This window comes from Emys orbicularis, chromosome 8, assembly GCF_028017835.1.
Source record: "Emys orbicularis isolate rEmyOrb1 chromosome 8, rEmyOrb1.hap1, whole genome shotgun sequence".
In the NCBI taxonomy this organism is placed as follows: Eukaryota; Metazoa; Chordata; order Testudines; family Emydidae; genus Emys; species Emys orbicularis.
In genome coordinates, this window is record NC_088690.1 from 1,757,959 (window position 1) to 1,780,034 (window position 22,076).

Below are 22,076 nucleotides of genomic sequence, written 5' to 3' on the forward strand. Positions count from 1 at the left end.
ACTTGTGGCACCTTAGAGACTAACAAATTTATTAGAGCATAAGCTTTCGTGGGCTACAGTCCACTTCTTCGGATGCATATAGAATGGAACATATATTGAGGAGATATATATACACACATACAGAGAGCATGAACAGGTGGGAGTTGTCTTACCAACTCTGAGAGGCCAATTAAGTAAGAGAAAAAAAAAAACTTTTGAAGTGATAATCAAGATAGCCCAGTACAGACAGTTTGATAAGAAGTGTGAGAATACTTACAAGGGGAGATAGATTCAATGTTTGTAATGGCTCAGCCATTCCCAGTCCTTATTCAATCCTAAATTGATTGTATCTAGTTTGCATATCAATTCCAGCTCAGCAGTTTCTCGTTGGAGTCTGTTTTTCTGTTGTAAAATAGCCACCCGCAGGTCTGTCATTGAATGACCAGACAGGTTAAAGTGTTCTCCCACTGGTTTTTGAGTATTATGATTCCTGATGTCAGATTTGTGTCCATTAATTCATTTGCGTAGAGACTGTCCAGTTTGGCCAATGTACATGGCAGAGGGGCATTGCTGGCACATGATGGTCCTGACATGCGGGCAGGGGACTGGACTCGATGACCTCTCGAGGTCCCTTCCAGTCCTAGAATCTATGAATCTATGAATCACATTGGTAGATGTGCAGGTGAACGAGCCCCTGATGGTATGGCTGATGTGATTAGGTCCTATGATGATGTCACTTGAATAGATATGTGGACAGAGTTGGCATCGGGCTTTGTTACAAGGATAGGTTCCTGGGTCAGTGTTTTTGTTCAGTGATGTGTGGTTGCTAGTGAGTATTTGCTTTAGGTTGGGGGGTTGTCTGTAAGCGAGGACAGGTCTGTCTCCCAAGATCTGTGAGAGTGAGGGATCATCTTTCAGGATAGGTTGTAGATCTTTGATGATGCGCTGGAGAGGTTTTAGTTGGGGGCTGAAGGTGACAGCTAGTGGTGTTCTGTTATTTTCTTTGTTGGGCCTGTCTTGTAGAAGGTGACTTCTGGGTACTCATCTGGCTCTGTCAATCTGTTTTTTCACTTCAGCAGGTGGGTATTGTAGTTTTAAGAATGCTTGATAGAGATCTTGTAGGTGCTTGTCTCTGTCTGAGGGATTGGAGCAAATGTGGTTATATCTTAGAGCTTGGCTGTAGACAATGGATCGTGTGGTGTGTCCTGGATGGAAGCTGGAGGCGTGTAGGTAAGTGTAGCGGTCAGTAGGTTTCCGGTATAGGGTGGTATTTATGTGACCATCGCTTATTAGCACAGTAGTGTCCAGGAAATGGACCGCTTGTGTGGATTGATCTAGGCTGAGGTTGATGGTGGGATGGAAATTATTGAAATCATGGTGGAATTCCTCAAGGGCTTCTTTTCCATGGGTCCAGATGATGAAGATGTCATCAATGTAGCACAAGTAGAGTAGGGGCGTTAGGGGACGAGAGCTAAGGAAGCGTTGTTCTAAGTCCGCCATAAAAATGTTGGCATACTGTGGGGCCATGCGGGTACCCATAGCAGTGCCGCTGACTTGAAGGTATATATTGTCCCCAAATGTGAAATAGTTGTGGGTGAGGACAAAGTCACAAACTTCAGCCACCAGGTTAGCTGTGACATTATCAGGGATACTGTCCCTGATAGCTTGTAGTCCATCTTTGTGTGGAATATTGGTGTAGAGGGCTTCTACGTCCATAGTGGTCAGGATGGTGTTTTCTGGAAGATCACCGATGGATTGTAGTTTCCTCAGGAAGTCAGTGGTGTCTTGAAGATAGCTGGGAGTGCTTGTAGCATAGGGCCTGAGGAGAGAGTCCACATAACCAGACAATCCTGATGTTAGGGTGCCAATGCCTGAGATGATGGGGTGTCCAGGATTTCCAGGTTTATGGATCTTGGGTAGCAAATAGAATACCCCTGGTCGGGGTTCTAGGCATGTGTCTGTACAGATTTGTTTCTGTGCTTTGTCAGGGAGGTTTTTTTAGCAGATGGTGTAGTTTCTTTAGGTAATCCTCAGTGGGATCAGAGGATAATGGCCTGTAGAATGTGGTGGTGGAGAGCTGTCTAGCAGCCTCTTGGTCATATTCCAATTTATTCATGATGACGACAGCACCTCCTTTGTCAGCCTTTTTGATTATGATGTCAGGGTTGTTTCTGAGGCTGTAGATGGCGTTGTGTTCAGCATGGCTGAGGTTATGGGGCAAGTGATGTTGCTTTTCCACAATTTCAGCCTTTGCACGTTGACGGAAGCAATCTATGTAGAAATCCAGTCTGTTGTTTCGACCGTCCGGAGGAGTCCACGCAGAATCCTTTTTTTTTTTTGTAGTGCTGGTAGGGGGGATTCTGTGGGTTAGTATGCCGTTCAGAGGTATGTTGGAAATATTCTTTGAGTCGGAGACGTCGAAAGTAGGATTCTAGGTCACCGCAGAACTGTATCATGTTCGTGGGTCTGGAGGGACAAAAGGAGAGGGCCCGAGATAGGACAGACTTTGTGAAAAGTGTTCGCCCACATGTGCCACGGTGTTTTTGCCTTTTATCATTTTCTTGTATGAGTTAATTCGAGACCGTAGTGATTATCTGGTTTCACCCACATAATTGTTACTGGGGCATTTAGTGCACTGGATGCGGTACACCACATGTTGTGATGGGCATGCGTAGGTCCCAGGGATCTCGAAAGGTGTGTTGTGGCGGTGTTGATCATTGTAGCAGTGGAGATGTGTCTGCAGGTTTTCCATCTGTTGTTCTGGCAGGTCTGGTGCTGCTTTAAGTTGGCATGTCCTGTTCTGTGGGGAGGTTGCTTCTGATGATGAGCTTGGCACAGTTGGTGGGTGGTTTGAAGGCCAGAAGAGGGGCTCTGGTGGGTGCGGAAGGGGTAGGGCTGGGGTTCCCCCGCCCCAAGCCAGGTGTTCACCCACCGCCCATGCCCTTAACAAGTGTCCTGCTTGCTTCCCTTGCAGGGCAAGTGCTGCTAGATTCAGTGGCCTCCTACCCAGAGGCGGCACACTGTGTCCCCACGGACAAGGCAGCATCACCCCTCGCTCTACGGTGATCTACTGCTGTTGCTGGGCTGAGTGCTGTGACTGCCTCCGGGCTGGGGCTCAGATCCTTCTCCCACTTGTGCTCTTACAGCAGAACTTGCCCTCCGTGGGGTGCCACTGCACTCTGGGGCTTGCTCTGTTGTACCCAGATGTGCCTTTCCCAGGGCCGGAGGCGGTAACTGAAAGGAGCTCATGAATCTGGCTGCAGAGAAATGTGGGGCTCAGATCCTTCTCCCACTTGTGCTCTTACAGCAGAACTTGCCCTCCGTGGGGTGCCACTGCACTCTGGGGCTTGCTCTGTTGTACCCAGATGTGCCTTTCCCAGGGCCGGAGGCGGTAACTGAAAGGAGCTCATGAATCTGGCTGCAGAGAAATGTGGGTGGTGCTTGTCAGTTGTCCTGTTTCCCTCCTTCCAGCCTAAAGAGGGACAGGATTCATGGGTAGCAGGTGGACCCCCCCCTTTGGGGAGGCTAGTCCCCCCAGACCTCCTTCCACCAGAGGCCCCACCCCTCCCCCGGAACCAGAGGGACCCCCCCCCCAGGACGGCCAGAGCCCCCCTCCCCCAGCCAGAGCCCCCCCAGCAGCACCTCGCCTCCCCTTCTGAGACCCCAAGCCGCCTCGCGGGAAAAGTGTGTCTCTTCCCAATGAACCACCTGAGCTTTTCCTATGTCCCATGCAGGTTCTGGGGCGGCTGAGGAGGCACATCTGCTGCTCAGCTTCCTGGATTCATCAGTCATCTCCCTGGAGTTCAGGGAGTAGCACATACCGCCCCCTCAGCCGCCCCGGAACCTGCATGGGACATCATAATAAGCAAAAACATCCTTGTGCAACCCTGCAACCGGCATCCTGCAGCTGTGCCAAGGAGGCTGAGCCTGCCCTGGCCTATTGTACCCGCCACCTACGCCAGGATTCTGTGATGGGAAGAAAGTAACTGCTTTGGAAACTTCACTGAACATCTGTGTCCAATCAGAGTGCACATCTCTTAGACGTAATAGAGGCTGCCCTAGGGGAGCACCAGCAGCAACGGGGCTCGGAGCTGGCAGCATTAGTAGCAGGCTGCCTGTGGTTTGCAGTGCATTGCTGTGCACCTGTGGCGAGCTAGCAAACAAAACCACAAACCGCGAGATACATCACAAAACTGCTGGGTTTGCAGAACCAAACCATATTGGTGAGAACGCCAGTAATTACGAGCCAGGAACTCGTTTCCTTCGGCCCTTTGACAAGAAGGCCAAGCTTGAGACTGCCTGCTGCAGAGGTAGCAATGTGAGGAACACTCTTCTCACCTTCTTCTGTATTTTCTTTCCAGATTCAGTCTAGTGAAATTCCCGAGGCAAATGTTACCGAGAGAGAGGAGATTCCGCAGGAGGAGCCGCAAGACGTGGAAGGGAGTGAGATGAGGCAGCTAGTGAGAGATGAAAGGGGCCTCCTGAGCCATTGCAGAGCCACAAGGAGCTGAGAAAGGGAGACACAGGCAGCTAGGGAGGTAGCACTACCGAAGGGCCAGAGGAACAGCCGTATTGAAAGCACCAAAACAGGCAGGTGATGGGCCCAGAGCTGGTAATATCCACAGGTATTTTGTATCTACCCCGAGCTATCTGAGAGCACCACAGGTATTTGCCCCGCTCTTCACGCAGGGCCACCCACGTGTAGAAAATCCTCCGGGGCGTCTCCCCTTCCCCTCTATCCCATTCCTGTTTCAATCTACTCCCTTTGGCTTTTCTGCCCCTTGTAAAACTGCTCCGTTGTTGCTGTTGGGTTAAACATCACCCCCGTAACGTCCAGAGCCTGGTAAAGCCACACAGATGTGTGCGGGATGGGGGGAGTTCCAAGCTGGCCCCAGACGGCTGCAGCCTGACTTGTGTGTGTGTTTCTGGGGGATACGGACACATGCCCTTTAATGCACAGTAACAGCAGCCTTTGAGGCCTTGCAAAGCAGCCTGGGAAATGGTGACATTTTAGAACAATCCGATGCAAGCTGGCTTTGCTCAAATGAGTGCGTTCAGCCTTGCTCCCTGCGTCACTCCAGGGCAGTGCAGGTGCAGGGCCTGCTCCCAGGGCTGCGGAGGGATGCCAGTTAAGGCTGTAATTCAGGGAAGGCACTGGAGTATGGGAGAAAGGAGAGCCTGGCCGTCACGCCCAGTCCCTGGCTTCCGTACAGGTGCTGTCAATTTCCTATCTCCCCTTCGTGTGCAGGGCTGTATTTCTCACACTCTGGCGCTCTTGTGAGGAACTCCTGAGGTAATAACTTGCAAACGGCGAGAGAGCACCGCAGTGAGGAATGCAGAGAGCCCTCCAAGCAGGAGCAGCCAGATGCCCAAACAGCCACATGGGTGAATGACTGACACAACGTCAGTCTGATCCCAGAGCCCTCTGCTGGATACCTCCCAGGGAAAGCGGGAACCGTTAGCTACTTCCCGCAAATTCCTCCATTCCCTGGTGAATACCTCAGGTCAACCCTGCTGTCCTCTCCCCCGGAGCACCAAGCTTCAGCTCAATTCCCATTGCACTTCCCCCTTGGCATCCCACCGTGCCAGCTACAGCACATGGAACACCTGTGCTCTGCACCTGGCTGCAATACGGGGGCTTGGCGACCATCTCCAAGGCCCTGAACTTCCTGCCACCCCGGTGCCTGAGCTGACTGCCTCGCCCCTTACACCCCGCTAGTCACCAGCGGGTGAGTCCCCCAGGGCCCTTCCTTTGCCTGATGACTCTTGGCAATGAGGACGGGTGTGTGCAGCCGCCGGTTTCCCAGTAATAGCAGTTTATTTGGCTACCAGAGGCGAGGCCTTGTCTGTTTTTGAGGGTGGTTGTTCTTGGGAATCAAGATGCCCAGAGGCTAAGCTGACATAGAAAATACTTGTAAAACTAAAGTGAAACACAAACCTCAGACTGCTCTGTGAAGGGCCACTCTGGAACGCAGTCAAGGGGGGATGTTAAACCAAGCTAGGTTATGCTTTTTATGTTTTACCTTTTTATGAAAAGCGCAAAGCAAAAAGCTTTGGTGGTGGTTAAGGTTTTGTTTGTAGCTTAAAACCAGTTTCCATTTAACTCCTGTAACCTCTTCAGAAACTGCTGGAGATGTAGTCCAGGCAATAGATAGTTCAGAGGGGGTCCCTCCCCCCCAGATTTCTGCCTTCCATTTAGCAACAGTTCAGTGTTCTGAGGGGACCCATCCAGAGGGACCAGTGCAGACTCTGCCCCATAGGGCAGTGGGAGTGGGCAAGGCCTCGGGCTGCTGCTCACCCGCACGCCACGAGGAGGCAGTAGTTCCCCCTGACGGCAGCACTCACCATTTGTCCGTGCAGGGCGGAGAGGGGAAAGCAGCAGGTCAGCTGGCTAAGGGCTGAGCCCCCACGCACACTATAGGGGACTGCTTCTCCTTCCCTGCTGCACTTCCCTCTGCTGGCTTTGCCGATTGCCCAGGGGCGAACGTCCCATGCCTGTTCCCAGGGCAGAGGCCGCTCTCCCACTCCTGTAGCAGGGGCTGGGCCCAGGGAAAACTGCTCCCCTCACACTGCCGCTCTGCTTGCCCGGCCTTCCATTTGGCTACAGCTTCTAAGGGGAGTTGGGGTGCAAGTGGCACTCCCTCCCTGAGCCCTGCGGCATGGGGCTGGCCGAGCTGCCTGGCGTCGCCAGCCTTAGCCGCCAGGCCAAGCTGCTCCTCCCCCCAATGTTCCTCCCTGCTCCCTTATGGGGTGCACCACAGGTCGAAAAACTTCTGTTCTACACCCATCAGCAATGCATGGGGCAGTGACAGCCCCTGCCCCCCAACTATCAACAGTTACGTGTCGCCTCTGAGATAGTTACTGCTCTTTTTAGCTTGTTTGCAAAGTCAAGCACTCAAAAGTTAGGAAAGGCCGTAAGTCAGGTTGTGCATGTCACCTGGCTTCTACCCCTTGGGCTCGTTTTAATGACAGGATCATGTGCTCCGACCTCATTCTGTGCACAGGACGGTGCTCAATAAGTCGGTGGCTATTCAGGGTTTCGTTCTATCATCCTCATTCACATGTGGTGCCGGGTAAGTTTCCCAGCTGTTTACTGGCAGCAGAGAAATGTTGGGAATCAGGACCCCCTGCTTATGTTCCAGTTTCTGAAGAGGAGTGTTTTTTAGTGGTAACAGACCCTTCTCCCGGTGTCCCTCGCCCCCGCCCCGAGTGTCCCATGCTACCCTTGTCTTTCCATCCGCAGCCTACCCATCTCTTCTCTTCATCCCTCTTCACTCAAGTCAGGTTGCATCACCTGCTCCCTGCTGCCTCAGTGACAGTGCAGGAGTACTATTGAGAGTACAGGAGAGAGAGTCTCCTTGCTGTCAATGACAGTGTCTCAGTAGCTCGAGGCAGTTGGGGTGGAGCAATTTCAGAGAAAGTTCTGCACCAGCCCTGTAGCCCGGGGCTTGAGCAAGCACATGCTGCTTAGATTTGTTTTCTCAGCCAATCTCTAGCAGACCTCTACTGATACATATACAAATATTTCTGTTGTGTATTTGTGGAAAAAACAGATGAGGTAGCCATATCATATGATAAATGCCTTCCATTCCACTAGTATCTCAGGAGAATATTAAACAGCAACTACTAACGTTAGATGTTTTGAAATCAGCAAGTCCAGATAACTTGCATCCAAGAGTTTTAAAAGACCTGGCTGAGGAGCTTGCTGGAGAATTATTGTTGATTTTCAATAATTCTTGGAACAGTGGGAAAGAAAGCTAATGTTGTGCCAATATTTATAAAGGATAAATGGGATGACCTGGGTAGCTATAGACCTAGCAGTCTGACATCAATCCCAAGCAAGATAATGGAGCAGCTAATATGGGACTCAATTAATAAAGAATGGTAATGTAATTAATGCCAATCAACATGGGTTTATGGCGAATAGATCCTGTCAAACCAACTTGATACCTTTTTGATGAGATTACAAGTTTGCTTGATAAAGGTAATAATGTTGATGAAATAGACTTAGACTTCTGTAAGGCATTTGACTTGTTCCTGGATAACATTTTGATTTAAAAAAATAGAATGATTATAAAATTAACATGGCATACATGTTGGTTACATTAAATGGGTTAAAAGCTGGATAACTGAGGTTCGGTGTGCGGGTTTCAGGTGGGATCTTGGGTGCAGAAGGGGGTTCAGGGCTGGGACGGGGTTAGGGTGCATGTGGGGATGTGGGGTCTGGGAGGGAGTTTGGGTGCAGGAGGGGGTTCAGGGCTGGGGTAGGGAGTTGGGGTGCAGAAGGGGGTTCAGGGCTGGGACAGGGGGTTGGGGTGCATGTGGGGTCTGGGAGGGAGTGTGGGTGCAGGAGGGGGCTCCGGGCTGGGGTAGGGGGTTGGGGTGCGTGTGGGGTCTGGGAGGGAGTGTGGGTGCAGGAGGGGGCTCCAGGCTGGGGTAGGGGGTTGGGGTGCAGAAGGGGGTTCAGGGCTGGGACAGGGGGTTGGGGTGCGTGTGGGGTCCGGGAGGGAGTGTGGGTGCAGGAGGGGGCTCCAGGCTGGGGTAGGGGGTTGGGGTGCGTGTGGGGGTGTGGGGTCTGGGAGGGAGTGTGGGTGCAGGAGGGGGCTCCAGGCTGGGGTAGGGGGTTGGGGTGCATGTGGGAGTGTGGGGTCTGGGAGGGAGTGTGGGTGCAGGAGGGGGCTCCGGGCTGGGGTAGGGGGTTGGGGTGCGTGTGGGGTTTGGGAGGGAGTTTGGGTGCAGGAGGGGGCTCCGGGCTGGGGTAGGGGGTTGGGGTGCGTGTGGGGGTGTGGGGTCTGGGAGGGAGTGTGGGTGCAGGAGGAGGCTCCGGGCTGGGGTAGGGGGTTGGGGTGCAGAAGGGTGTTCAGGGCTGGGACAGGGGGTTGGGGTGCGTGTGGGGTCTGGGAGGGAGTGTGGGTGCAGGAGGGGGCTCCGGGCTGGGGTAGGAGGTTGGGGTGCAGAAGGGGGTTCAGGGCTGGGACAGGGGGTTGGGGTGCGTGTGGGGTCTGGGAGGGAGTGTGGGTGCAGGAGGGGGCTCCGGGCTGGGGTAGGGGGTTGGGGTACAGAAGGGTGTTCAGGGCTGGGACAGGGGGTTGGGGTGCGTGTGGGGTCTGGGAGGGAGTGTGGGTGCAGGAGGGGGCTCCGGGCTGGGGTAGGGGGTTGGGGTGCAGAAGGGGGTTCAGGGCTGGGACAGGGGGTTGGGGTGCGTGTGGGGTCTGGGAGGGAGTGTGGGTGCAGGAGGGGGCTCCGGGCTGGGGTAGGGGGTTGGGGTGCGTGTGGGGGTGTGGGGTCTGGGAGGGAGTGTGGGTGCAGGAGGGGGCTCCGGGCTGGGGTAGGGGGTTGGGGTGCAGGAGGGGGCTCCAGGCTGGGGTAGGGGGTTGGGGTGCGTGTGGGGTCTGGGAGGGAGTGTGGGTGCAGGAGGGGGCTCTGGGCTGGGGTAGGGGGTTGGGGTGCGTGTGGGGGTGTGGGGTCTGGGAGGGAGTGTGGGTGCAGGAGGGGGCTCCGGGCTGGGGTAGGGGGTTGGGGTGCAGGAGGGGGCTCCAGGCTGGGGTAGGGGGTTGGGGTGCGTGTGGGGTCTGGGAGGGAGTGTGGGTGCAGGAGGGGGCTCCGGGCTGGGGTAGGGGGTTGGGATGCAGGAGGAGGTGCGGGGTCTGGGAGGGAGTTTGGGTGCAGGAGGGGGCTCCGGGCTGGGGTAGGGTGTTGGGGTGCGTGTGGGGGTGTGGGGTCTGGGAGGGAGTTTGGGTGCAGGAGGGGGCTCCGGGCTGGGACAGGGGGTTGGGGTGCGTGTGGGGTCTGGGAGGGAGTGTGGGTGCAGGAGGGGGCTCTGGGCTGGGGTAGGGGTTGGGGTGCAGGAGGGGGCTCCGGGCTGGGGTAGGAGGTTGGGGTGCGTGTGGGGTCTGGGAGGGAGTATGGGTGCAGGAGAGGGCTCCGGGATGGTGTAGGGGGTTGGGGTGTGTGTGGGGTCTGGGAGGGAGTTTGGGTGCAGGAGGGGGCTCCGGGCTGGGACAGGGGGTAGGGGTGTGTGTGGAGTCTGGGAGGGAGTGTGGGTGCAGGAGGGGGCTCCGGGCTGGGGTAGGGGGTTGGGGTGCAGAAGGGGGTTCAGGGCTGGGACAGGGGGTTGGGGTGCGTGTGGGGTCTGGGAGGGAGTGTGGGTGCAGGAGGGGGCTCCGGGCTGGGACAGGGGGTAGGGGTGTGTGTGGGGTCTGGGAGGGAGTGTGGGTGCTGGAGGGGGTTCACGGCTGGGACAGGGGGTTGGGGTGTGTGTGGGGTCTGGGAGGGAGTGTGGGTGCAGGAGGGGGCTCCGGGCTGGGGTAGGGGGTTGGGGTGCAGAAGGGGGTTCAGGGCTGGGACAGGGGCTTGGGGTGCGTGTGGGGTCTGGGAGGGAGTGTGGGTGCAGGAGGGGGCTCCGGGCTGGGGTAGGGGGTTGGGGTGCGTGTGGGGGTGTGGGGTCTGGGAGGGAGTTTGGGTGCAGGAGGGGGCTCCGGGCTGGGGTAGGGGGTTGGGGTGCAGAAGGGGGTTCAGGGCTGGGACAGGGGCTTGGGGTGCGTGTGGGGTCAGGGAGGGAGTGTGGGTGCAGGAGGGGGCTCCGGGCTGGGGTAGGGGGTTGGGGTGCGTGTGGGGGTGTGGGGTCTGGGAGGGAGTTTGGGTGCAGGAGGGGGCTCCGGGCTGGGACAGGGGGTTGGGGTGCGTGTGGGGTCTGGGAGGGAGTGTGGGTGCAGGAGGGGGCTCTGGGCTGGGGTAGGGGGTTGGGGTGCAGGAGGGGGCTCCGGGCTGGGGTAGGAGGTTGGGGTGCGTGTGGGGTCTTGGAGGGAGTATGGGTGCAGGAGGGGGCTCCGGGCTGGGGTAGGGGGTTGGGGTGCAGGAGGGGGCTCCAGGCTGGGAAAGGGGGTTGGGGTGCGTGTGGGGGTGTGGGGTCTGGGAGGGAGTGTGGGTGCAGGAGGGGGCTCCGGGCTGGGGTAGGGGGTTGGGGTGCGTGTGGGGGTGTGGGGTCTGGGAGGGAGTTTGGGTGCAGGAGGGGGCTCCGGGCTGGGACAGGGGGTTGGGGTGCGTGTGGGGTCTGGGAGGGAGTGTGGGTGCAGGAGGGGGCTCTGGGCTGGGGTAGGGGGTTGGGGTGCAGGAGGGGGCTCCGGGCTGGGGTAGGAGGTTGGGGTGTGTGTGGGGTCTGGGAGGGAGTGTGGGTGCAGGAGGGGGTTCACGGCTGGGACAGGGGGTTGGGGTGCGTGTGGGGTCTGGGAGGGAGTTTGGGTGCAGGAGGGGGATCCGGGCTGGGGTAGGGGGTTGGGGTGCATGAGGGGGCTCCGGGCTGGGACAGGGGGTAGGGTTGTGTGTGGAGTCTGGGAGGGAGTGTGAGTGCAGGAGGGGGCTCCGGGCTGGGGTAGGGGGTTGGGGTGCAGAAGGGGGTTCAGGGCTGGGACAGGGGGTTGGGGTGCGTGTGGGGTCTGGGAGGGAGTGTGGGTACACGAGGGGGCTCCGGGCTGGGACAGGGGGTAGGGGTGTGTGTGGGGTCTGGGAGGGAGTGTGGGTGCAGGAGGGGGTTCACGGCTGGGACAGGGGGTTGGGGTGCGTGTGGGGTCTGGGAGGGAGTGTGGGTGCAGGAGGGGGCTCCGGGCTGGGGTAGGGGGTTGGGGTGCAGAAGGGGGTTCAGGGCTGGGACAGGGGCTTGGGGTGCGTGTGGGGTCTGGGAGGGAGTGTGGGTGCAGGAGGGGGCTCCGGGCTGGGGTAGGGAGTTGGGGGGGGGGTCTGGGAGGGAGTTTGGGTGCAGGAGGGGGCTCCGGGCTGGGGTAGGGGGTTGGGGTGCAGAAGGGGGTTCAGGGCTGGGACAGGGGCTTGGGGTGCGTGTGGGGTCTGGGAGGGAGTGTGGGTGCAGGAGGGGGCTCCGGGCTGGGGTAGGGGGTTGGGGTGCGTGTGGGGGTGTGGGGTCTGGGAGGGAGTGTGGGTGCAGGAGGGGGCTCCGGGCTGGGGTAGGGGGTTGGGGTGCAGAAGGGGGTTCAGGGCTGGGACTGGGGCTTGGGGTGCGTGGGGGGTCTGGGAGGGAGTGTGGGTGCAGGAGGGGGCTCCGGGCTGGGGTAGGGGGTTGGGGTGCGTGTGGGGGTGTGGGGTCTGGGAGGGAGTTTGGGTGCAGGAGGGGGCTCCTGGCTGGGGTAGGGGGTTGGGGTGCAGGAGGAGGTCTGGGGTCTTGGAGGGAGTGTGGGTGCAGGAGGGGGCTCCGGGCTGGGGTAGGGGGTTGGGGTGCAGGAGGAGGTCTGGGGTCTGGGAGGGAGTATGGGTGCAGGAGGGGGCTCCGGGCTGGGGTAGGGGGTTGGGGTGCAGGAGGATGTGCGGGGTGCAGGCTCTGGCCGGGAAGCGCTTACCTTCCGGTCGGTGGCGCAGCAGGGCTAAGGCAGGCTCCCTGCCTGCCCTGGCTCCGTGCTGCTCTGCTCCCCAAGGTGGCCGGCATGTGTGGCCCCTAAGCGGAGGGGCCTGGTGGCTCTGCGCAGTGCGCGCTGCCCACGCCCTCTGGCACTTCCCTTGCATCTCCTATTGGCTGCGGTTCCTGACTAATGGGAGCTGCAGAGCCGGCACTGGGGACGGTGGCAGCACGCAGAGCTTCCCTGGTCGCTCCTCTGGCTAGGGGCCGCAGGGACATGCCGGCGAGCTGGTGGTCACGGCTCCAGCCCCACGGTGGGGAGCCAAGGCTTGGGGCATCTGGCCTGTGGCACGGAGACTTGCCGCGGGCCGGATGAAAAGAAGCAGTGGGCCAAATCCCCACCTGTGCTGTAAGGAGAACTTTGCAGTTCTGTAGGCTCTTCCATCCAAAGCTCTCAGATCACTTTTACCAAGGCCACAATCTGAATTAAAGCTTAGAACACTCCTATCATGTGGACATAGAATGTGTACGGTACACAAACAGATTCATCTGCCTTTGAAGTGCAGCCCCCTTTGAGGTGGGACATTGGTCCATAACATGGTTGTCACGGCATCTGGGCATCTTACACTGTTTCATTTGAATAACAGTCTGCATCCTCATTCCCTGTCCCAGCCAGCTGTGTAATGTTGCTTATTACTATATAATTATTATTATAAAGCTAGGGGCAGTTTTTTTTCCAGATCTGAACTTCCCCAAAGTTTGTGTGTATTTGCAAAGGGCAATTTGATTCAGGACCTTTTGCATAGCAATGTTTGTACTGTCTGAGTTTAGGGCTTCTCCCAATTGTTCTAATAAATTTCCTTTTTTATGTAAATTACCTTGGAATTCAGGTGTGTTGGGGATAATTCTCAGAGACAAGGCAAACAAAATGTTTCACCTGTGGTGTGAGGTGGAAACGGTGGGACCAAGGCACCTGAGCTGTGGTGCATTGGTCAAAGACAATAGCACAAAATGCTGATTAAAGTCATTGGGGAGCACAAGGAACGCCGGGGGAGCTGAAGGAATGATGGGACTTGGTAATACACCTCATGCCCTACATCACCTCTTGCTGGGTGGGGCTGGTACTGCAGAAAGTAGACGCTCCTGCAGGTATTTCTAAAGCTGTCCATACTGTCCTTAATGCTGGGCGAGGTGGGCAGTGGAGTAGTTGTGAGCTGCTGCCAAGTTCCCTGCAGCATCGTCTTCTCCAGAAGCCTGGGCCTGCAGAAAATGAGCTTCCCCACAGGCACTGTCCCTGTGCCATTCCTTACCGTTACCTCCCGCCGGTAGGAGCAGCGACTGTTTATGATGGATTGGTCTAAAATAGCTGAGAATGGGTTTGAGAGTCTTTGTTTAGTATCTTTCATGGCCATGAAAAACATGTCACGGACTGTGAAATCTGGTGTTGTGTGTGCTTTTATTCTCTACTATACAGATTTCACAGGGGAGACAAGTGTTTCTCAAATTGGAGGTCCTGAGCCAAAAGGGAGTTGCGGGGGGGGTCACAAGGTTATTTTAGGGGCTCGTGGTATGGCCACCCACCTTTACTTCTGCGCTGCCTTCAGAGCTGGGCCACCGGAGAGCAGTGGCTGTTGGCCAGATGCCCAGCTCTGAAGGCAGTGCCCTGCCAGCAGTAGTGTAGAAATAAGGGTGGCAGTGCCACAACCCCCTCCCCACCCCAATAATCGTGCAACCCTCCCCCACAACTCCTTTTTGGGTCAGGACCCCTACAACTACAACACCGTGAAATTTCAGAGTCAAATAGAAATTTATGATTTTTAAAATCTTATGACCATGAAATTGACCAAAATGGACTGTGACATTGGTAGGGCCCCATTTATAATAGGGCGCCTGTATTTGTTGGAGCTGTTCTATTTGTGTTATTCTTCACCCAAATGTGGATACCTTCTCATACAGTCTGTTTTCCCAATGGTTTGTTAAGAAGTGGACACCACACTTGAAGAAAGCAGTAAATAAAGATGCTTAATCCATTTTATACATGAGTCAAAGGCCCCGCTTCCTTATCTGTCAGGGCACAGCTGTCACTGGATTTATGAAGTGTTCCACTCCGCAGTCAATTACTCTTTCCCACAGCTAGGGTATGAAAGACTCGGGCAGTCTGTACTTTTTGCTGCCAGAGTGAGGGAAATGTGTAACTGACTGCAGAGGTCAGTTTGGGGGGCAGGCAGGCAGAATTTCACTATTCTTCAGTTCACTGTGTCTTGGGCTTAGATTCAGCTTGGTGGTTTTGGGGGAATAACAAGAGTTCACAGTGACAAAAGTAGTGGAATTGTGGAGGGAGTAGCCATGGTCCAGAGCGAATGTTCCATGTACTTGAAATGGTTCTAGATGCACCTGGTGTCTTTTGGGGCATTACCTCCCAGGCCCTGCCCTCCGGCATTGGAGGAGGAGTTGTGTACTTACTGGACACATGCTGCATATATGTATTGGAAGGTCCATGTTTCTGTGGCTCGATCCTATGAGGAGTATGACTGTTGCTCCCTAGGGGTATCCAGGGTTGTGAGGCACCTCACCACCACCTGCCCTTAGTGTGAGGCAGCTTTCTCTGTGTTTGCTGTGGGTCAGCTCCCCCAAACAACCAGCCTCTGGCAGCACAAGCTCTGCCTTCCAGGCCTCTGCAGGCCTCACGCTCTCTGTACTGGTAACGATAGGCACACCCCAGCCCCCGAGTTCACAGAGCGTTCCCTGCAGTGTCCAGCCCCTTCTCCACTGAGCACTGACAGAATTACCAGCCCTGCTGTTCCCAAAGGAGAGAACACACCAGCTTGTCTGGGTTAGCTCAGGACCACCACCTTGCTTAACCACAGCACTTCGATACATTTATAGTGAAAACAAGAATAAGTTTATCATCAAAGATTCAAGTAATAGTGAGTAAGAATGTAGGAAACAAATGGTTAAATATAAAACAAAATCACAATACTTTCTAGAGAATAAACCGAACTAGCCCGTTAACCTCCTGAAGCTTTGTCTCACCCAAAATTCTCTTCAGCATTTTCATCCAAGTCTGGTTGAGATCCCTTTTCCAGGAAGCAAAACCACTTGTTTTTCTTTCTTCCTTGGTGAAGGGTGCCTGGGTGTCTTCCCCGCTCCCTGCAGACAGTCAGGCAAACCTTTGAAACTGTGCATCTCCAGTGACGGTTCTTCTCCCCCACTGTTTCTCTCTCTCTCTCTCTTTGACCGTGTCGACACTTCGGGCTTGTCTGGCCGCAGACCTGCAGCACTCCAGTGTGGAGAGTTCCTGCGCCAAGGGGACTCTCCTGTCTGCAGAGTGAATCCACCTCCCCATGCAGCGGTCGCTGGGCTGAGGAAGGAATTCTTCCATTGACCCAGCACTGTCTATACTGGAGGTTAGGTTGGCTTAACTGCGTCTCTGCAAGGTGTGGATTTTTCACACTCCTGAGAGACATCGCTATGACGATGGGACTTTTCACTGTAGACCAGTCCTTAGTTCCTCCCTCTGAAGTCCTCACACTCAATTTACATATTAACAGGTTGCTGAATAAACATTCTTGTCTGACAGAAAACCTGTTTTTCACCTTCGCTGGTGACCAGTACCTACCGACTTCAGGAACATAACTTCCGTATATATACATTTCTCCTTGTATAGTTTGTGTACATACATGTCGCAATGATTTTGATGACCGGAGTGGCACAGGCATTTATTCAAGACCTCACCTGACACCCTTTGGTGAACTAGAATGGACACCCCAGACCTGGGGAATCATTATTGAGTGGGTCTGATTCCCGTGGGGTCCCACAGGGATCAGGTTTTGGCTTCATGCTGTTTAGCATCTTTATCAATGGCCTGGAAGAAAACATAAAATCATCACTGATAAAGTTTGCAGATAACACAATACTTGGGGGAGTGGTTAATAATGAAGAGGACAGATCACTGATTCAGAGTAATCTAGATTGTTTGGCAAACTGGCCACAAGTAAACAGTATGTGTTTTGATATGGCTAAATGCCAATATATACCTCTAGGAACAAAGAACTAGTGTAATCCTGGGCTGCAAAAACAGGAATCTGGAGTAGGAGCAGAGAGGTTATTTTACCTCTGGATTTGGCCCTGGTGCGACCGCTGCTGGGATCCTGTGTCCAGTTCTGGTGCCCACAGTTCAAGAACGATGTTGATAAATTGGAGAGGGTTCCAAGAAGAGCCATGAGAATGATTAAAGGAGTCTAGAAATAGACTCAAGGAGCTTAATCTGTTCAGTTTAACAAAGAGACGGTTAAGGGGTAATTTGATCACAGTCTATATTTAACTGGGGAACAAATATTTAATAAGGGGCTCTCCAGTCTAGCAGAGAAAGGTCTAACGTGATCCAATGGCTAGAAGTTGAAGCTAGACTAATTCAGACTGGAAGTAAGGTGTCAATTTTTAACAGTGAGAATAATTAACCACTGGAACAATTTGCCAAGGGTCTTGGAGGATTCTTCATCATTGAGTTTTTAAATCGAGATTGGATGTTTATCTAGAAGACGCGTTCTAGGAATTATTTGGGGGCAGGTCTCTGGCCTGTGCTATGAGGAGGTCAGACTAGATCAGGGGTCGGCAACCTTTCAGAAATGGTGTGCCGAGTCTTCATTTATTCACTCTAATTTAAGGTTCCGTGGGCCAGTAATACATTTTAACATTTTTAGACGGTCTCTTTCTATAAGTCTATAATATATAATTAAACTATTGTTGTATGTAAAGTAAATAAGGTTTTAAAAATGTTTAAGAAGCTTCATTTAAAATTAAATTAAAATGCAGAGCCCCCCGGACCTGTGGCCAGGACCCGGGCAGTGTGAGTGCCACTGAAAATCAGCTTGCGTGCCGCCTTCGGCATGCGTGCCATAGGTTGCCTACCCCTGGACTAGATGATTGCAATGGTCCCTTCTGACCTTAACATCTATGAATCTAGTATCTGTGACCCACGAGAGGCCTGTAACCCTCTGCGTCCCCTTGCCATTCGGGATTAAGAGGTTCCTGGGTCACTGGGACAAACAGGCAACCTCAGCTAGCAAGTCTTGTTACTGCATTGTGGCTGCCAATGGGTTAAAAGCCCTCTAGTTCTTCCCATGTTTAAATTCTGCTTTCCTCTGATGTAAAGATCCAGAATACTACCAGGTAATCATGGCCTAGATCCCCCAGACGTGGTTATTTCTTTAGCAATTTTATTTTACACCTACAAGGTTCTAGCTGGGTGTGTATTCCTACAGGTAAACAATCTGTTAGAGAAGCTGAGGATGAGGCTACCTGAGCATTGTAGAGCTGAGTCTGCCAAGAGCGAGGAGAATCGTCCTTTCACATGTGTGAGATTTGGTGAATGCAAAAAGGGTTGGCTAGAGAACGTGATTAAAATGGAGAGAAACTATCCACAGTCATTATCAGTCATTTTATCAGCCACCTTCTCCCTGTTCTTGTTATGATCATGAATGTTCCCTCTGTCTGTTTTCTTCTCCTGCGTGTTAATTCCCAGTCGTTTCCCAGTGGGAGGACACTGGAAGAGGAGTAGAACAGTTCTCTCATAATTGGCCCCATCCCAGTGTCCTAGGCTCCTCCCTCCTTTTTTATGTTTTCCACTTTCGGTAGCTGTGGGATATTTCTGGAGGCTAGTGGCTCCCGGGTAGCTCTGAAAAGGCCAGTTTGGCACGGAATGAGACGTGTTCATAAGGGCAGCTTCCAAAGCCAAGTGGCTGTGTCCATCCCACTGGTCTCTCAAGTTTGCTGAGTAAACACTCTAGGAAGACCAATTAATGGGGAAGACACAATTACCCTGTTTATTTATGGTTGGTTGGTTTGTTTTTATTCTGCACCATGCGTGTGCGTGGCAGTTTACAGAGCAAGATAGTCCCTTATAAGCTTACAGCCTAATTCAAGTATGACCCAGCAAGGGATGACAGTAACTCTAGGGTAGAAGTGGGACATGGGAAAATATGATTCACGCACAGGAGGAGTATGCGGCATATGGCATCAGTTAGAGATTTTCTTGGATGTTTGGCTAATGATTTTTGATCAGCTGTGACCAGTACTAATGCTGTGTCCAAGGGGAGAATGAGAACAGCTGTCCCTGGTGGATTTTCTGAGGATGACAGGGACATGGCATCTGTGTTATCTAACCACCTGTGCTCGTTTTGCTGTCTCCATTCCCTAGAGTGCATCTGATGGATTTTGGAAGTCAGTGGCTACCCGTGTCCCAAGAGAACCTCATGAGATCCGCATCCTGAATCCGTACTTCATCCAGGAGGCAGCTTTCAGCTTCATTGGCCTGCCTTTCAACAATGGCCTGATGGGCAGAGGGGTAGGTGCAAGGTGGGGGAAAGAAATCAGAGGGGATGGAAGAAGACACCAGAACTTAGTCTGTTTACACATCTGCTGCTGGTTGAAAAGGAAATGTGAAGTATGAGGGTGCTGACAACAGAACATATCCTGTTAAGTGTGTCAGTCGAGATTGATTGGAGCATTCGAACAGGGCACATAGTGTAAACTAGCAGAGTGAAAACACGTGTGTAAGGACTTAAAGAAACATGTCTATCGTATTGTAATTTGGGAGACAATCTGTGATCATTTAATCAGACTGTATCGTAATGCTGCATGTACACAAGGGGGCCGTTTGGCATTGCCGACTTGTGTGTGTTTTATCGTGCGATCTTAATGTTCCGTTCATTTTTCCTCCTAGATTAATTCCTCCAACCCTGTGATCAGTTATTCCTCTTCTTCTGACTCCCTTCAGTGGGTCAGTATCTTTCTGGCAATGAGAAGGCCAGAATTTGAACGCAATGTTTTAGGTGTAGTTAACCCAGAGTCATATTGAGATAGACTGTTGACTCCGTGCTGTGTGGTGTGATGGCTTTGCATACAGCCCCAAACTGCATCCCAAATTGGGTCCCAATCTTCAGTGTTGAGATGTGAGAGGTTAATGTGCGTTGGCTTATGTCCTCATTAACAAGAGCAAGTGTGAATCTATCCAGGACCCTTTTCATCAGCTCCTATAACCTGACCTTTCCTTCAGGAATATAGCAGTTGCCAGGCCAGATCAGAGCAAGAGGCCCCCTAGCCCAATATCCTGTCTCCATAGTGGTCAATGTGAGCTGTTCTGGAGGAAGGTGCAAAACATACATATCACACACACAAAAACTACATTCAAATAACATTAGTAAGGTTGCAGGGTCAAGCTCTCAAAACTGAGGAAATGCCAGAATTAAGGCTGCCTGTGCGATCTTAATTCAGCCCCTTTGTGAATCTACATTAGGACAATCATTACTTATACAATCACATACTGTCATTTCCACACAAATCCTGCCTCATTCAGTGCACAGGATGGACGGTGCTCACAGAATGAACAGCTGTTCAATAGTTTGTTTTCTCCTTATTGTTCGATGTATGGCCCTGTTCCTTGTTCATTGCACACTTCAAACCTTGCTCAGAAGATAGAATTACAGATTTCCCCACTGGCTTGTCTCTGGGGCTCTCCACTGTAGTACTTGAATGCTTCACATACATTAATTTATTTATTTTCACACCACTTCAGTGAGATGAATGGGTTTTATCCCCATTTTCTCCTTTGAGTGCTCTGCCTATTCCTACTCGTGGGATGCTCTGACACAGCCTGAAGGGTAGAACTCTAGCTAGCAGCAGCCTTTAGAGCACTCACATGCCTCCCTCTCCTCCGTGAACATGGGAAATCCCAAGGTGAGGGTATAAACGGGACGTGACGCTCCCACAGCCTTAGTTCCTTCTAACCACGAGCAGCAGAATGGTTTTCTGTGAGGCGCCAAAGTCCCCTCGGGTCTGAGATTAGTTAGCTGGTTTAAAACTTAGTTATGAAGTAATTAAATTGTTGTCAGTTAGGTAATAATATAGTTACAGTAAGTTAGTTACTTGGTATGGAACTGAAGAACACGCCTGGTTTCAGAAGATGTGTATTTTGTCCGGTAGTGTTCTTGGCATCAGATACACATGCTAATGCCTCCCATGTTTAAGTGAAGGACACTCACCCTCCAAGTGTTCAGTTTGCTCAGTGTTCACAATGAGGTCAAAGAAGGAAAGACAAAAGAGGCTTCAAGCAATTCTCTTACAAGAAGGTACAGTTGGCAAAATCCTCAGGAACTTGGAAAGAACAAGATTCCAGGAAAGCCCGCAGGCTGGCCCTCCCTGGCAGCAGACATGTCTACTAGAGAGAAAGAGAAATCTTCCTCCTCTACATCTACTGCTAAAAAAATCCAGTGACAAGGATCAGAAAAGGAAACCCACTGAGGTATGGGCCTCTTGTTTACAGACAAGCTTTTGGATAAAGTTTTGACTGGTAAGACAGCGCTCAGCAGTGTCAGCCTCTTTGAAAAGAGCCAATCCATGGGAGAGAGACTTTTCTGAACAAGACATATTTAAGGAGCCAATGCACGATATATATCCTCATGGGAAGGTGAGGAAAGATTCTTCCTCAGGTCGGATATTCTCGGATCCGGATGAGCCAGTTCTGAAGGTCAGGCTTAAGTAACTGGTGAGATGAGGGGATGCTGCGGCACCACAGCAGGTCGTAGTCGAGGTTCGTAGATCAGATCCATCCCTGGTTCAGCCAGAGATTGAATCAGGTATCGTAAGCGAACAGGCAGAAGACGTATGCAACAGCCTCAGATGTGTGTTTCTCCAGAAAGGAGAGGATGTGTAGAAGAATTTAGAATTTCTCCTCTAGTTTCACCACCTAAAACACCCTCTGTTTTCCCAGAGAAGAATTTTTCTCACGTTTCCTTGTCCAGCCAAGGGTATTGCTGTCTCCGGTTCTTTCTGAACCGAGAATGACCACAGAGAGGAGTAAGAATATTGATTGCAGACCAGACTATGGATTGCAGACAAAGATATGTACAACCAGAGCCAAATATGGTTTTCTGCCTGACTGGAAAATGCCACTTTATAGTTGGGCCTGTTTCTTTTACTGGTCACAGCTGTGGTTTCATGTCTCCATGATTGGCTTTTCTGGCAACAGTGCCTGGGTGTGATCAGCCTGATCGCTGTAAGCAGGGAAGACTGTCCTCTCCCTTTTGCCTATGCTCAGTATGGGGCTTGTAAAACCCCATCACACGCCCAGATCCTTTTCAGCAGTACAACCACCTAGCCAGCGATTCCCCATTTCATAGTTGTGCACTTGAACTTTCCTTTCTAAGTGAAGTACGATGAACTTGTCTTCACTGAATTTCATCTTCTTGAATTCAGACCAGTTCTCCATTTTGTCAAGGTTGTTTTGAATTCTAATCTGGTTCTCCAAAGTTCTTGCAACCTCTCCCAGCTTGGTGTCATCTGTAAATTTTATAAACATACTCTCCACTCCACTATCCAAGTCATTAATGAAAATATTGACTAGTACTGGATCCAGGACTGACCTCTATTGGCCACTGTCGGTAGACAGGATACTGGGCTGGATGGACCTTTGGTCTGACCCAGTACAGCCATTTTTATGTTCTTAGGTTCTCACTAGATACGCCCTCTCCATTTGACAGCGAGCCATTGATAACTACTCTGTGCCTACGGTCTTTCTTCAGGCTCTGCTGACTTGAATACATCTAACTTACGTAAATATTCTTTAAACTGTTTTTTCTCTGTTTTGGCATGTGTTCCTTCCCCCTGGTTGTCAGTATTACTTGTGTTGAGTATCTGGTCACCATTACCCTGTTTAGTGGAGACTCAGGCAAAACAGGCATTAAACACCTCGGCT

The 22,076-nt window shown here is 52.6% G+C and overlaps 1 protein-coding gene across 7 annotated transcripts in view; it reads left to right on the forward strand.

The window, feature by feature from the left end:
- Positions 1–22,076, forward strand: part of ST3GAL3 (ST3 beta-galactoside alpha-2,3-sialyltransferase 3) — a 335,526-nt gene that overhangs the window by 259,539 nt on the left and 53,911 nt on the right. For 3 of the 7 annotated variants that reach the window (XM_065409115.1, XM_065409116.1, XM_065409118.1), the window contains one exon: positions 18,522–18,668. The exons of 3 other annotated variants lie outside the window; for them this stretch is intronic. In XM_065409115.1, coding sequence (XP_065265187.1) covers positions 18,522–18,668 — 147 coding nt within the window. The remainder of the gene's footprint in view (positions 1–18,521; positions 18,669–22,076) is intronic. One more of the 7 variants, XM_065409117.1, reaches the window with a different exon arrangement.